We start from the raw sequence: 13,028 nt of genomic DNA, 5'->3' as shown, positions 1-13,028 counted from the left end.
GAAAAGTAAAGCACCCCAGGGCACAAGATTGATATGGGGTAGCAAATTTGCTGCATTGCCTTATACTCCACTTGCGTATTTGTAAGTAGAGCAAATATTACAAAGACACCAAGGAAATTAAACCTGGCACTGTGACTCCTGGAACTTCTCACCAGAACGAGAGACTGAGAACACAGAAGAGTACTTTCCCCCCTTCATCTTTGTATGATGGCACAGATAGACAGATACTGAGACGGATAAAACAGGAACACTGCTAGCACTTCTGATTATTTCTGCACTAGCCTCTCCGCAGGATTAGTACTTTCCATTTAACGCTCTGCCCTCTAATCTTACAAAGGTCTTAACCACCAGCTAACCTCGGGCTGCAGCCTGCCAGAGCAGCACATCTCCAAAAACTGCTGAACTGCAGAGGCAAGCAAAGCAGCGAAGGCAAATAGGTTATCTGAAAAATGGAACACGTATGTTGTCGAAAACGCTACAAAATGTAAATTACTCGAACGCAGCAAGCAGGGGTAGGAGGCATGGAGTAAAGCAGAGATTCAGGGACATGCATTACCCTGAATCACTCTAAATTAAGCCGGAACTTGGACGAAGAAGAAGAGGAGAGGGAAGAAAAAGAATTAGAAGAAGGGGGAAAGGCGTGGGGGAGGAGGAAAAGGGCTGGACCACCGGCCTGTTTGATCCCATTTACAGGGCCTAGTTAAAAAAAAAAACACGATCTACCCGTTCGGAGCCAGACTCTTCTTTGGCAATGTCCGGGGCAGCTCTCTCTCGAGCAGCCAGAAGGACTGGGCGCAGGGTGGTGCATCCTTCGGCGAGTGCCAGCCCAGGACCCCTTCCGGCGGGGTTCAGTTTGCTCGTGAACACGTCCGCATGGATTCACACGAGACGCGCACACTCGCCTCCCTCGCCTCTCCCCATCCTCGGCTCTCCTGTTCCGCGTGCCGTGCAGCCGACGGCTCCGTCCTCCTTCCCACCGCAGTGCCTGCCCCCCGCCCCAGCCAGCGCCTCTTTCGCCGCAGCTCCCTTGGCTCCCCTGCTGGCTTCTCAGTCTCCGAGGGGAAAGCCCTGCTGCCAACCGGCCCACCCTGCCCGCCCACCTACCTACCTACCTGGCCGTAGTAGGGCTTCCTGAGCCAGGCCCCCGGGAAGAGCCTCCTCGCCATGGCAATGGCACATCCCCGCAGCGGGCTCAGGCCGGGGAGAGGGAGCCGCTTTCCCGCCCAGCCGGCCTGAGGCGGGCGAAGTGACCGGCCACCTGGCTGCACCGCCTGCGAGGGGCTCGCGCAGCCCGGGAGGCAGCCGGAACGTGCCCGAGCGGGGCGGGCGGCTCCTCGCGCTCCGCCCCGCCCCTCCTGGCAACTGTCAGAAGGAGGGAGAGGGGGAGAAGCGCCGTTCTCGCAGCGCCTCTCAGCCTTAAAGGGGAGGCGGACGGGCTGCTCCCTGCGCCCGAGGGGACTGGAGGCACCTCGCTGCTTTTTGCCGACGCGTAGAGCTGCCGCGTCTTCGTCGGTCTTCCTCCTCGGCTTAAAGGGGAGGTTTCCGGTTCCTAAGGCGCCCGCCCACCCTCGGCACCCTCTGAGGCGTTTTTGAGTCTCAAGGACTGAAGAAACGCTGACGGGAAGAGGGGGTTGTTCTATGAACCCCCCGCCCCTCTTCCGAATTGATTTTCAAGGGCTGTTGAAGCAACTATATGACCATTATTCGGGGACGTTTCTGGCTAGGGAAACAGCGTATGGCTGCTAGCCTCCAGGTGGTGGCTGGAGATCTCCCGGAATTACAACTGAACTCCAGGCTACAGAGATCAGTTGCCCTGGAGAAAACGGCTGCTTTGGGAGATAGATTCTATGGCATTGTACCCTGCTGAGGTCTCTCCCTTCCTCAGACCCCGTCCTCTTCACGTTCCACCCCCAACTCTCAAAGAAATTCCCAACCTGGAGCTGGCAACCCTAGTTCTTGAGCACGTTGGGTGTGCGTTTGCCCAAGGGAACATTGCATCAAAGGAAGTAGTACTGTAGTACTACTGAAGTTGTACTGTGTAGTATGGTGAAGATGAAGTTCTGGGGTCTTCGTAGGGTTGTGGGGTTCTACCCTTTGTGCCGCTCTGGTGCCAAGTATCCTCTGGGAGGGCTGACACAAAACCGTGCACTGCAGGCTTCTCCATATATTAACTCTAACCCATTCAAGCAAGGTTGCAGTGAGCTGCAAACAAAGCACAGCCGAAACAAAGATGCTTTGTATCATTCAACTGACAGGTTTCCAGAGTCCCATTCAGGCTGCGCAAGGTCTGCTGCAGGTGCCATCCTGCAAATGGCCAAAATCAACAACTGCCGATACATGCACATTCTTTGTGGTGGCCCCCTCCTTATGGAATGGCCTGCTTGACCAGGTCTGGAAAGCTCCCACTCCTGAGGTCTTGTAGACTGTACTATTGTATAGTGTCTGTTGCTGTAAGTACATCCCTACTGGGTAGTTTCCACATCATTTAACAGTGCCATCAAGTCATAGCAGACTTATGGCGACTCTTGGTGGGCACAGCAAGAGACTAATAGTATGTCATGTTAAATTGCTTCTGTTTTGTTTTGGCTGTGTACCACTTTTCTGCTTGTTTTCAAATTTATGCAATCCCTACCCTATTGAATGTAGACCAGCCGTAGATCATATTGACTTACACTGTAATCCACCTTGAGTCTCAGTGAGAAAAGCAGACCATAAATAACATAAATAAGTAAATAAATTGGACATTACCTAGTCCCACAACCTAGGAAAATAGAAGAATCTGGATTTAAGACTGTTTAATGCCACTGCTTTCTGTCAGATTTAGGTGGAAAGTCATAAACTAGTGATGGGTGGCTATATCCTTTATGGTATCTGGACACGCCAATCTAAGCCATGAGCTACTGTTGCTCTGGGATTGCCTATTAAGCTGAAGTAACATAATGTCTATGGGCTGTGATCCAGGAGATCCCTGGTTCAAATGTCACTTCTGCCAGGAGCTCACAAGGTGGCCTTAGGTACTCTCAACCATCTGCAATATGAGAACAACACTGGCCTACCTTACAGGGCCATTGTAAGGGTTCCCGGTAATATCTGCAATGCTCTCTGAACAATTAAATTGCTATAAAAAGCAAAGCATTATTATTTCACTTAGAAAAAGTGCAATAATACAAAGCACCATAGCTTTGTCTTTATTCCCTTATTGGACTTCTATCCCACCCCATTCTAAAGGCAGGGTAGCTTGCAATACTTTAATAATCACTCGCATTTATGAACCAGCAAAACTGCAGCACTGGAAAAGCAATCATTAAGCACAGGTTTTTCTATGTTGCACTTCATTTGGGTTGATTAAACAGGAGACAATCTTCACTTTGCCTGGGTATTGTTATAGATACATGACAACTAGCTTAATCTTCTCCTAGCTCTTCTGGATAGAATAGACTCTGAGAGATAATATAAACTGTATTTATTAAAGGGGTATCTTTCCCAACAGGCAGGACCATATGCTGTAAACAAGTTTATGCATCCTTGTTTCCTCTTCAAGAGCGCCTGTGCCACTTGTGGCATCTATGCTGCAGATTGCATGCCAGTGCCATACAACAAATTATACCACAATAAAAGGAAACGTTCTGTCAAAATACAGGACTTGCAATTGCTGTTCTAAGCAGAGTTATACTCTTCTAAATCCACTGAAACCCGAGGGCTTAGAAGTGTGACTCTGATTAGGATTGCACTGCCAATATACTAAGGTATATAACTTGGCTAAATACTGGTACTTTGTCAGTAAGGAGTATATTCTGTGGTTCTATGCAGGTCTCTGGTTCACTTCCTTTTGAATAAATCTGCTGGATGTCTGTCATCCTAGCTTTCAAAGTAATGCTGATGCAAAGCCCAAAGAGCAGCATTCTTTTGATGGCAATGTGAGTTTGCTTCCACTCCAGCAATTCTTTGTTAATAATAGACATTAGGATGATTAGTCACAATGTACAACAGAGAAAAACAATAAGGGGTTTACTGATGGGTGAATAAAATTACACTTTTATCCTCACATGTGTCACAGCACAAGCTTCTTACATCACCAGTAAATATAATCTAGCTAGCAATTCATGACAGGTTTTGTGTAACCATAAGTGAATTAGCAAGCTATGTACTGAGTAAGGTTTCGCACCTCATTTGTAAACCCTCACTTCTTTTTTATTTATTACTACTTTTTTAATACTGTGTCATAAGAAATATTTCACATTACAGTCCTATGCACACTTAAGCGGGAGTAAGTTGTATTAAATTCAGTGGGACTTACTTCTGAGTCAGTAGATATAGAGTCAAGCTTACTGGTAGCCCAACTGGTACCACGAAATAATACCAGCTTCACAGTTGCCAAGATGTACTGGAACAGTATGACCTCATCAATGGGAGGAGAGGTGCTGAGGAAGAATTTGGCATCCCAAAGGATCCCTTACTCAGTGGTCAGTGTGGTATAATGGTAGGATGTTAAGCTAGGGCCTAGGAGGCTGGAGTTCAAATTATCACCCTTCCCTAAAGCTCACGAGATGACTGGGCTATTCACTCTCTCATCTCAGCCTACAAAACAGAGTTGTTATAAGGACAAAATGGTGGCAGAGAGAACTGTCTAGCCTATGGGTCCCCGACCTTTCCAAGCTTGCAGGCACCTGTGGAATTCTGACACAGGGTGGTGGGCACAACCACAAAATGGTTGTTGCAGGAGGTGGAGCCAACCACAAAATGGCAGGGAGTGAGATTATGGCTGCCAGCAACTCTTCAACGTTTCAGACAGAGGCTCTGTTTAATGGGATGCCTTTTAAAATAAGCATATTGATGTACACACAGTGTTACACAGTGAAGATCCTTATGCTATGTTGGCACCTGCTGCCAAAGCAACTTTTAAAAACTGCACAGCCAATCAGATCTGCAATGGCCAATCAGAACCTCTGCTAGACAAAACCCCTACCGGGCTCTGCCCACTTTCTAAAAACTTTTGGCAGGTAACAGGTCAGGTGTCAGTTGATAACATTGTGCCCATGGGCACCACATTGCGGACCCCTGATATTGACTACACTGAGCTTCTTAAATGAGGGTATGGATAAAAAAGAGGTAATTTTCTGTTCCTGCATGTGTGTACCTGAGCAATATGTGAAAATACACACAGGAAGCAAGCCTGAAAAGGTCTGCTTAGAAATAAGTCTCATTTTATTCAGTGGGGCTTACTCCCAGGAAAATTAGTTTGAGGATTGCAGCCACAGTGTCCCATTGCTGCAACTATTGGCCAGAGTGTTAAATATGAATTCCCAAAATAGATGCAAAATTCCCAAAATAGATGCAAAATTAAAGTTGAATCTCACACAATACAATTTTGAATATGTACTCGTATTTACTGCTTGTGCTTCATGTTGTCTAATGTCAATCTTAGAACTGATTATTTTCTGTTTCAGCAATCCTTCAACCCTGTATTGGATCCTTGCTAGTGCTATGTCTCTGTAAACTTGTATTCATCTACCCTATGACATTGTTTATGGAAAAGTCCTCGACACTGTATGGAAATGCCTACCCTGGTCCTTGCTACTGATTGTACTGATCTCACACTATGTAATCCTCCTTGAGTCTCAGTGAGAAAGGCAGACTATAAATCAAATAAATAAATAAATAAATTCTAACCACTGAAAGCTTTGACCTGGATAGCCCAGGTAAGCCAAATATCAGATCTCAGAAGCTAAGCAGGGTCTGCCTTGGTCAATAATTGGATAGGAGACCACGAAGGAAGACCAGGGCTGCTACAGGGAGGCAGGTAATGGTAAGCCACCACTGTGAGTTTATTGCCTTGAAAACCCCAGCAGGGGTCACTATAAGTCAGTTATGACTTGATGGCACTCTCTACCAACAACCAGTGAAACCATAAGCAAAATCTTTACCCCAGCCATTAAAATTTAGTATGGCTGCTAGTGGGGGCCCTCCTAGCTACTGGACTAAATAATGACTGTAGAATACAAAACATTTACAAGTATGTGTATTTTCATAAATGTTCACAGCCCCCATCAAATTTCTTTGTGGAAGTTGTCAGTTTATTTGGAGTTGAAAGTTTATGCACGAGATTAAGTGTGTCTTTGTGGGACAAAGTGAAAGAAGACATCTCAAGAGACAAGGAAGAGAAGAGGCAGAGATCCCGTAAGTTAGGTGGCTGAAGAAAGGGAACAAAGAAATCTGAAGGAAGATGAAGGAGTCTTCAGGAAAAAAGAAACAAAGGACCTGAATAAACCAACCATATTTTTGGCTGCAAGCTTCTAGAGAATATTACCAATGTCAATAATTTTCTCAGTACTATTCATTTATCTAATGAAGTGGTCTGTTGTTTATAAATACTTATGTCACAATAAATCAGTCTCTGTGATGCCATAATGCTTTATATAATAGCCTTTTGGTTATCTTTATTGCCTCTTTCTTTGACCAAAAACAAACATACATTCTAAATCACAGGAAGGTTGGAGAATGCGATTGTAAAATAATCTTTCTGCTTGTGTATTAATTGATTCAAAGCCTTGATGTAATTGCTTTGTGACAATTGCCTGCTTTTCATGTCAGGAACCTGATACACATGTATTTAAAATTGCTTTTGCATTTTTTACAGATGCATCCTCACTGTGGGAGAGAGGAGCTGAAAAATGTTTTCTATAGCACATGTGCATTTGGCTTCTCTGCCACACATGCACACACTCACCATTTCACTAAAATGCATTCTTTAACATAAATCTCTTTCAGCACTTTCTTGTATCTGTTGGTGGAAAAGTTTTTTCAGACATTGCAAACATGCTGAGACTTGCCAGGCCTGTTATTCATAAGTGAATGTAAAAAATCTGTTATGGAATACATCACTATGGAAGCCAGATAGCCAATAAAGGGATTGTGTAGTGCAGATTAAACCTTACTTTGCCTAAGCAGTCCAGACATTTCTGGAATTTTTGCCTTTTAAAGTGATGTATTGTTTAGAGTGCCATATTGTAGAAGCTAAGCCCGGAAGTAGAAGTGATATACATGGTTGCAACCAAAAGCAAAGGTCTTGCATCTCCTCTTTTCTCCCTTGAATGCCTGGTAGTACAAAATGAATGGCATACATGACATGATGACACTATGCTACTTCTTTCACAAGTGGCATTTCAGTTTGAGCCATTATGGAGGAAAGAAAAAGAGGGGACATGGGACTGCCACTTTTTGCAATAGCCATGCAGGTCTCATAGACAGCCGACATAAGACTTCCCTGGGAGCAAGCCCAGTTGAACAAAATGAGACTTGCTTCCAAGTTGACCTGCGTATGATGGTTCCACTAATATCTAGTCTGAATAATAGTTAGGAGGTCCACAGTTCAAGGTTTTCCTCAGCCATGATTTTACTACAAGAAAGTCTCAAGCAAGTCTATCTTTCAGTCTCAGTCCCCTCTGGTCATGTATTTATTTCCTTTATATACTTTAGGAATAATCGTACTGATCTATAAGAACATAACAACAGAACAGCTGAATCAGACCAGTGGTCCATCCAGTCCAGCAGCCTGTATCATACAGTGTAGAGATCAAGGCCTTCTCATAAGAACATAAGAACATAAGCAAAGCCATGTTGGATCAGGCCAGTGGCCCATCCAGTCCAACATTCTGTCACACACAGTGGCTAGAAATCCAGTGCCATCTAAAGGACTGTCAGTGAGGCCAGGACACCAGAAGCCCTCCCACTGCCTTCCTTCCAGCACCAAGACAACAGAGCACCACCTCCCCACAAAGAGAATACCATCTATCTCCTGTGGCTAATAGCCACTGATGGACCTCTGCTCCATATATTTGTCCAGTCCCCTCTTGAAGCTGGCAATGCTTGTAGCTGCCACCACCTCCTGTGGCAACGAATTCCATGTGTTTATCACCCTTTGTGTAAAGTAGTATTTTCTTCTATCTGTTCTAACCCGACTGCTCAATAATTTCATAGAGTGCCCACGAGTTCTTGTATTGTGAGAAAGGGAGAAAAACACATCTTTCTCGACCTTCTCTAACCCGTGCATTATCTTGTAAACCTCTATCATGTCTCCCCTCAGTCGTCTTTTCTCCAGGCTAAAGAGCCCCAAGCGCCTCAATCTTTCCTCATAGGGAAAGTGTTCCAACCCTTTAATCATTTTAGTTGCCCTTCTCTGTACTTTTTCCAGTGCTATGATATCTTTTTTAAGGTGTGGCGACCAGAACTGTACACAGTACTCCAAATGAGGCCTCACCATCGATTTATACAGAGGCATTATGATACCGGCTGATTTGTTTTCAATCCCTTTCCTAATAACCCCTAGCATAGCATTAGCTTTTTTTATGGCAGTCGCACACTGTGCTGACGTTTTTAGTGAGTTATCTATCATGACTCCAAGATCTCTCTCTCTTGGTCAGTCTCCGCCAGTTCAGACCCCATCAACTTGTATTTATATTTTGGATTTTTGGTTCCAATGTGCATTACTTTGCACTTGGCTACATTGAACCTCATTTGCCACATGGATGCCCACTCTTCTAGCCTCGACAGATCCCTTTGGAGTGCCTCACAATCCTCTCTGGCTTTCACCACCCTGAACAATTTCGTGTCATCTGCAAATTTAGCCACTTCACTGCTTAATCCCAATTCCAAATCATTAATAAACAAGTTAAAAAGCATTGGACCCAATACCGACTCCTGTGGCACCCCACTGCTCACCACCCTCCACTGTGAGAAGTGCCCGTTTATGCTCACTCTCTGTTTCCTATTAATTAGCCAGTTTTCGATCCACAAGAGGACTTGGCCCTTTATCCCATAGCTACTGAGCTTACTTAGGAGCCTTTGATGAGGAACTTTGTCAAAAGCTTTCTGGAAGTCAAGATAAACAATATCTATCGGGTCTCCCTTGTCCACTTGTTTGTTCACTCCCTCAAAGAACTCTAACAGATTGGTGAGACAAGATCTTCCCTTACAGACATGATGAATAGTGTCATCACTATGAATAGTGATGACACTATTCTCCTGATGTTGCCTCCTAGCACATGTAGTGTAAAGTATACTGTGTCAGGAATCTGGTGCAAAGAGAGGTGGTCCTACCCCCCCCCCAAACCCACACCAGTATGGCTCAAGGGGCCTATTGGCCACCTGTAGCATAAAGAATCCATCTGTTTTGTGCAATGTTCTGAATACAGAGCTAATGAGCCGCTGAGGCAAGTTTGTATGATGAACATACTCGTGATGCATGAAGCATGTGTTATACTGAATCCAATGATTGGTCCATCAAGGTCAGTATTGTCTACTCAGATGGGCAGTGGCCCTCCAGGCAGAGGACTTTCACATCACCTACGACCTGATCCTTTTAACTAGAGATTCCAGGGATAAGACCTAGGGCCTTCTGCATGCCAAGCAAATTCTGCACCACTGAGCCATGGCCCTTTCCCTTGTAACCCTTTCTCTGGCCCCAAATTTTTGACCCCTGATCCAGTGAGGGCATACTGGTAAGCTACCTCCTTGTGTTCCTATTTGTGATCATTTTTATGCATTTATTTATTTTTACCATAACAATATAAAACACGACAATAAAACAAAGTAATGAAAAGAGTAACAGCACAGAGTGTTAATAAATCTGCAATAAATGCTGCCTGTCTCCAAATGCAAATCTTTTGTGCCCTACAAAGGATCAGCAGCAGTTTTTTTAAAAAAGTCAATCAACAATAATACAAACCAGCACGGGAATTTCTCCATACAGCAACAACAACCGAGGAAGGCTGAACTTGATCCTTTTTGCTGGGTTAGTCAAGCAAATCTCTCCCACACAACAAGGAACAGACTGAACCAAGTTAGAGCTCAGCTGTCAAAGAATGGTGGGAAGCACTTTGAAATACAGCAGACTTCGTCCCCTCTTGCAGCAATGATTAATTTGCAAGTTGGTCTCTGGAAGGAAAGGAACAACATGTTTGCTACCCTCATCTTTGTGTGCACAGGACACATTCCAAAGAGAGCAATGAGGTCTGTCCTACACAAGTAGAAAGAACAGTTAAAAAGACTATTGCAATTCCATCCATTTCTCCTCTAAACTAGGATGTGCTAAATACTGTTAAAATATATAATGACTAAATGGCAAAAAAACCAAAGCACCCAATTATTTACTAGTGAGGAATGAGAGTCAAAAGTAACAAAGGGGACACTCCTATGCATGCTTAACCTGGGTGTAAGTTCTGTTCAACTTAGGACACTGCTGAATAAAGATGCTGGAAGATTGGATTGCAACGTTATAATCCTATGCACATTTGCCTGGGGGAAAGCACCACTGAACATGGCCCTTCCTTCCAAGAAAATATGCCTGAGATCATGTTGCCAGGCCTAGGATGGATTTTCACTCACTGGAAAAGCATGTTTTTTTAAAAAAAGTCAAGGACTGTCATAATTCATATGATTTTTATTATATGCCAAGTCATTCAGACACAAAACTGTTTTCAGAGTGAGTAGGTAACGGCCTTGTATCAGAATGCTCTCTTAAGCAAAACTCTAGAATTTGAGTACCATTGTGAAGCTGCAGAGTCCAAGGATTCTGCTGAATATACAGTGCCAGGCTTTGATTAGGAACACTGTGCGAACACGCTGAGAGTGCAGTTGCTGCCAGAATTCCTGAGGAGCAAAGTCATTGCAATTTACCCACAAGGTCTGGCACCTAGTAAAAATATTCTGCTTTGGCAAATAGTGAAATCACCGCCATTGACGGTGTTCTTTTCTATACGGGCAAGTCCAGACGGCTTTGTTTGCTGCTTTCTTTTAACTCTTCTCTCTTTTGGGGCTGTTTATAGAAGTCCAAATGGAGAGTGGAAATGGAGTACAGGCACAGCACACTGGCAAGATACAAATACAGCATTTAATTTTTTTAAATTATAAAAGTATTCTTTCCCATCCTGTATCAAACAGGCTGATCAGGATACAACAATTCAAGACTGAACAAAATAATTATCTGTAGAAGATCAAATATAAAAACACTATAACAAAACTCCATTTAATCTCGTGATTAAAATCTCAGTTAACCCATCAGACGACCCATCCATTTGACAGATGGGAGATTTACCAAGGGAATTAAATCCACAGACTATAGAACAAACAGCAGCCATGAGAAAGGAAGGAATGAAGAAAGAGGCATAGTTATTGGAGAAGAAGACAAGGAAGGAGGAGTCCTTGATCCTGTCCTGGGAAAATGGTGCAAACAAACCCAGTGAAAAATCCCAGCAGTTCTAAAATAGTGGACCACAAAGTGAAAGGCACACAGGGGACCCTTATGATTAAATCCAAGATAGTCATTAGTTTGAGCACGCATAGAGGGACAGATTAAATCTGATAAGTGAAAAGTAATCCAAAATATAACCAGAGGATGCTGAGGTTCAGTGTTCAGTAAATTGTGAAGGGGAGAGGTTTACAGTGGCATCTTAAGTTGAGCTACACCCTTCTAAATCATTGACTGATTGGACAGAGTAGGGTGTATCTAATTAGGGTGGCACTGTTAGTGCTATAGTTATGGGGAAACCATTAAGAATGGATTGCTGTGTATTTCTATTATACAGATGCAGCACATAGAAGAATAGATGAGGGAGCACCCTTGATCACTGTTAAAGATCACAACAGAGCATGCTGTATTATAGACGGTGATGAGTTCTTGGGTATACAGATCAGAAGGGATTGCTTATTTATTTGTTGCAAACATTTTTGGTAGGCACAGATGAGTTGCTAAATGAGCTGCAAACTGCCTCTTGGCTCCTCTCTGTCCAGTTTTTGCACATGCCCAGTAGATGAACTTCCTCCATCTCTGTTCAATCAGTGTATGATCTGTTTCATCCCCTCCTTGGAGTGTCCTAGGGCAGCACTGTGCACCCCTCCTTGGGGAAAAGTCAACTATGCCATGACTCTGCATGGCTTCTCCCTTATTTTGATTGGGATCTGCCTACCTCTAAGCATGGGGTAGCACTGGCACCCAAACAATCTGTCTTTGTTATATCTGAGTTGGGAAAGCTCAAAGAGAGCTTGCCTGAATAGTGATTGTACTGTGAATTATCTTTGAGCAGAAGTTGATTTAATGTTAACTAATGGATGCTCTGCATCATCTACCTAAAAGAATCTAGAAGTTAGTGAAGGCATCACTAAAATTTATGCTTACAAGGTTCAATTTACTGTTCATTGAGGGGAAAAATCTTCCCAATTAAATTTAATCAGGTACAAAAATGTTTAGAGAAGGAATCCCATGCAGATTTACTCCATTGGTCCTAGAACGGAGAAATTCTGTAACTTTGTACTTTGCAGTCATGGTCTGTGATTGTGATATTTGGTTATAAAACTGCAAACTGAGAAGACACCAAATGTAGACACATTCCGGTTCTCTTCTTTACTGGCCATGGCTCTCTTAAATTTCTTCATGTAATTACTTGCTACATGCAAATGTGTGTATTAGAGGTTTCATTTTCTTGAAGAAAAAAACAGCCACAGGAAGGGGCAATTGTGAGCAAAGAAGGGGTATGGGAAGGGCCCTTTACCTTTTCCCCATCTCTCATGTCCTGTTCCCTTCATAAACTGATTTCTATCCACATGATGAATGCATAGAAATGTACATGGATTCTACAACTCAAACCTACACTCTGTGACACACCAAGAACATCCAGCTCTTCAGCCATGTGGCAGGGCCCACTGTGTGCTTCCCCACAAGTCTTTTACAATCTCTGGCAGCAAAATGAAGAGATTTGTTGCATTGCTGCTGTGCCATCATACCTAGCTGGTGGGTTTTGTTTGGCTCGATGGATCTCATGTTGTAATGGCCTGAGGCAAAAGCACTGGTTACAAAGGCAGCATGCAGTATGAAGAATTTCTAAATGGGTACAGCAGATGCAGAGAAAAGGGTAGGCAGTGGGACTGGCCATGCCAGAGAATCAGGAATTCAGTGTCGATTAAGTGTAAGAGGAAGAGGTGGGGCAATGCAAAGAACAGTGTCCGCAAGCTGCATGTTGAACACAAAGGTTTCT

The 13,028-nt window shown here is 43.8% G+C and overlaps 1 protein-coding gene across 4 annotated transcripts in view; it reads right to left on the bottom strand.

Annotated features, from left to right (window-relative positions):
• DIPK1A (divergent protein kinase domain 1A) overlaps positions 1-9,772 on the bottom strand; it is a 31,313-nt gene extending 21,541 nt beyond the window's left edge. For 2 of the 4 annotated variants that reach the window (XM_054979446.1, XM_054979449.1), the window contains exon 1: positions 1,113-1,331. In XM_054979446.1, the coding sequence (XP_054835421.1) occupies positions 1,113-1,166 (54 nt within the window). In that variant the 5' untranslated portion in view covers positions 1,167-1,331. Of the gene's footprint in view, positions 1-723; positions 800-1,112; positions 1,332-9,724 lie in introns of those variants that run through there. The other 2 variants (XM_054979447.1, XM_054979448.1) reach the window with 2 other exon arrangements.
• Between the last annotated feature and the right edge of the window lie 3,256 nt (positions 9,773-13,028).

This window comes from Eublepharis macularius, chromosome 5 (assembly GCF_028583425.1).
Source record: "Eublepharis macularius isolate TG4126 chromosome 5, MPM_Emac_v1.0, whole genome shotgun sequence".
NCBI classification, from domain to species: Eukaryota; Metazoa; Chordata; class Lepidosauria; order Squamata; family Eublepharidae; genus Eublepharis; species Eublepharis macularius.
This window is presented reverse-complemented; position numbering and strand designations above follow the sequence as displayed.